At 37.8% G+C, this 3,930-nt stretch overlaps 1 protein-coding gene across 1 annotated transcript; it reads left to right on the forward strand.

The window, feature by feature from the left end:
* The first annotated feature begins 841 nt into the window (after positions 1 to 841).
* On the forward strand, positions 842 to 2,504 carry LOC146960737 (uncharacterized). The gene is made up of 2 exons (XM_085772101.1): positions 842 to 2,144; positions 2,491 to 2,504. The coding sequence occupies exons 1-2, from the start codon at positions 884 to 886 to the stop codon at positions 2,502 to 2,504; spliced, it is 1,275 nt and encodes a 424-aa protein (XP_085628227.1). The 5' UTR covers positions 842 to 883.
* The last annotated feature ends 1,426 nt before the right edge of the window (positions 2,505 to 3,930 follow it).

The raw sequence follows: 3,930 nt of genomic DNA on the forward strand, positions 1-3,930 counted from the left end.
TGCAGTAGGAATGTGTTTTGTGTATCTAGTGATTTTATAAAACACTGAACTATTTGTCTGTCTTCCCTTCATGGAGCGAGAGTTCAAGGAGGAGACCAGAGTTTAAGAGGTGTGTCTAGAGACGGACAGAGGACAGCTGGCTTGGATCACAAGGATTGAGGCTTGCAGACGACAGCGCATGCATCTGGATCCAGTGATAAAGGCCAGTGTGATTTTATCCACAGACTCTTTCTGACATTGTTGATGCATATTTAGCTTGATTGATAATAGTACACTCATTTACATTTAGTACACACATCTACAGTACATGCATCATACATATGTTGTAGTTAATTAGAAGGAAGACTTGGCAAAGGACTGATCAATCAATAAAGGTTAATTAATGTTGAGTTGGGGAATTTTATTCTTGCAATTTGATAGATATGATAGATTGTGTGAGGTTGTCATTTTTCTAATATTTCTAAGATTTTGAATTCCTTTGAAGTTATTTGTTTCATCTTTCTTTTGCTGACCTTGGCAATACAGAGGTTATAAATGAATTAATCAATATAAATAAACTAAATAATATTTAATTAGCTAAGTTAAAGTTAAGCACAAGAATAAATGGGAGCCATGGCAATGATAAAATAGATGTAAACAATCCAGAAGTACATACTCCTGTTGAACTAGAAGAATAATCCTAAATTATTAATCAAAATAATACAGTTGTTGGTGTCCACATGAAGTGATCGAAATAATAAAAAGGTGAAAAATATAAAGAGAAGAGACAAATAGAGTTTGATATTCTCCAGTTGCTTGAAAAGAGCTAGGGTCAAAAATGGATGAAGGTTATGGGAAAGTTGTAGAGGAAGTAGAAAAGAATGTAAAGAAAGTAGAAAAGTTGATGGCAGAGATTGATATACTCCTCTCACATTTGGTCCCAGTACAGAGACCCTCACCTTATGAGAAGGAGGAGGAGTTTAGGGAAATGTATCCTCAGCTCCCAGTAATTAGTCAGGAGGAGGTCGAAGATCAGAGTGATGAGGAAAAAGCTGTGGGAGGATATGATTCAGCAGTTAGAAGGTTATTGGCTAGTGCAGAAAGAAGAAGAGGTGGAGTAGAGAGGGAGAAGGATTTAAGAGAAGGAAGTGAAAGGGAAAGCAAAGATGAAAATGAGAATAGGGATAGTAATGGAGATTTGGATAATGAGAGTCCTTCATTTTCAAGAAGGCATGCCAAGACAAAACATGTTTCTAGGGAAGAAGAAGAGAGACGACAAACTTTAAGTAGGATTGATAAAGGTATAGATCAATGCCTTAAATATTTGGACCAATACACCACACCAAAAGGCCGGAGATTATTACAGGAACAATTACAGGACTTGCAAATGCAAAAGAAAAAGTTATTGAAAAAAGCCTCCCAAAAATCAGCAAGGGAGGAAGATAAGTCTGATAAGATCTGTCCAGTGGTTATCAGAGGACAGAATCCGGTGTATAAATCTTGGGATGATACAGTTATGCCAGATTTATTTGACCAATTACCCATTCTTCAGGATGGAGCACATCCTTGGATTTTAAAGTTGAAGGAGATTATGGTGGAAACAAAGCCTACCATGGGAGACTTTAAGAGACTTCTGGTAAATATTATTGGGGTTCCAGCCATGGAAGAGATTTTACAGAAAGCTGGATATAATCGATATGTGGGATCTACTGTGAACGATTCAGAGCTGTTTGGAGCAAATAGAGGTCGACTGTATAGAGCGTTAAGAGATACATTTCCAACAAATGTACACCCTGATAATGTTCATGTTGAACCATTAGGACAAGAAGAAAATCCGAGATCTTATGTGTCAAGAGCTCATCAGGTATGGAGAAATGTTACAGGACGTGATCCAGAGGAGAATCCAATGGAACAATCAATCTTGCGAGCTAAAATTCAGAAGGGGTTGCCTCTGTCAGTGAGGAGTAAGTTAGCAGAAGTGGTTGGTTTAGGGAGCATGATAAAGAGTGTTTATACAGATCACATAGCATACCAAGTAGAGCTGTATAGAAAGAAAGAGCATGAACAGAGGGGCCAAGATCAGGAGATCCTTAGACAGTTAAATCAGATTCAACTGAAGAAGGAGAAGAAGCAGGCGGTAGTTATGCAGAACCAATCTGAGATAAGTCAGCCCATGTCACAGCCACATCTGCAGCCACAGCCAAATCAGTACCAGGCACCACAGCCTTGTGCAGCGGTACCTTTTGTTTATAACACACAGCCGACCTTTGGCCTGCAGCAGCAGGCATGGAGAGGAAGAGGTCAAGGAAATGTAGGGAGAGCAAGAGGAAACTTTAATCCAAATTTTCAACAAAGTCCTGAAGTGTGTTATAATTGTGGACTGGTTGGTCATTTTGCTCGTGAGTGTAACAAAGTAGGAGGAGGAAATTTCAGAGGGAATTTCAGAGGAATCACAAGAGGAGGCTTCAGAGGTCAGGTAATGACATTCCGAGGACTGTTGAACCCTTTCAGGGGTCCGCAGCTAGGATTTTAGGGATGCTCAGAAAATTCGAAAGGGAGGTGTCAGTTGGTACCTCTTACAAAATCAATTGAGCTTTGCTACAAAAATCAAAAAACTACAATACCTATACTGGTATCAGGAGCCTATACCTATCTGTATTTTTGAGAAGAGATGTTTTGTGTTCTGTGATGACACTAGCGTTAAAACCAGTTAATTTGTTCTCCTTTTATGTCTCAACTGTCCATTGCATTGCCTGGCATATTATCAAAACAAGATTTAGAACAACATTTAGGAAGTGCAGGAGAAAATATCAACATCAGGATAAGGACATATTTTGACTTATACTTGTCTGAATGAGGTTAAAGTTGCAGTGTTGAACAGCCACTCCTCAACACTCATGTGTTGTATTGTTTTGATTTTTGTTGACAGTAATGAAACCTCGTAGAATTCATAAGTTGTAGTTTAGCATTTATTGACCAAACTGACATGCATCAGATGCTAAAGTAAAGAAAGTAAAATTGCACTGCTTTGGCAGTAACATGTAGTATGAGCAGAAATGTGAAGTCTAAACAGTTGTTTTTTGTCATTCTCCATCTTTTCCTTTATATAGTTAAGAATTATTGTTATTGCCATAGTGTAATAAAATGAAACGTAGGCCTGCATAAGAAATATTTCTTAATATGTTTAAACTCATTGTGTTGGTAAATGTTGATTAGTTGGTTTACTGTTGGAAAAAAAAAAAAGAATATCTTATTCTACAAGTCTCACTCAATTATCCACAAAAGTGGCTTTCTCATAATAAAATGAAATAGGACAGAACATGGCATGGTAAGAAAATTGTGTGTCTCCAGTGTAAGTGTGGGATCCACTACTCACTCAGACCAACAGCCCAATTTGAGCCAAAGTGTGAGGCTGCTGCCTCTTAAAGTTCCAGTGTAAAATGTATAATTAAATAATACAAGGACAAATTAGAAATTTAGCAAGCTTACTATACTTATTGCAGTAACATACAGTATATTCAAAAAGCTTAATTTACACAGTGTGAAGTTGTATGGTTACCTTAGAAAGTTGAGATAATTACAAAAAGGAAGCTGTTCTTGAAATAAAGAAATAGTTGTGGATAGGTAGAGGTGACACTTAAGATTCTATTGGTCTTTGGAGAATCATGAAGGATTGATAATAGTGCTCTCAGCCCTTTTAGGTCTGACGATTCAAGAGGCACATGGGTTGGCCCATGTTGCAAGGGGGGAGGTTATAGTATGGATTTTATTTGCTTAAATAGACTGATTGGGTTATAACCAGGTGGATGCTCAGTCACTTGCCAAGTTAACCAAGTTTTTGTCAAAATTTTGCAAGGTTTTTGCCACATTTTTGTGAAGAGATGTCATGAGCAGGAGGGGACTTCTGCTTGGATAATGGATGAGAAGTCTGTGGATACAATTGCAAAACTG

The sequence above is a fragment of the Trachurus japonicus genome, unplaced genomic scaffold (assembly GCF_045865225.1).
Source record: "Trachurus japonicus isolate A0001 unplaced genomic scaffold, Traja_1.0 AP030049.1".
NCBI lineage: Eukaryota > Metazoa > Chordata > Actinopteri > Carangiformes > Carangidae > Trachurus > Trachurus japonicus.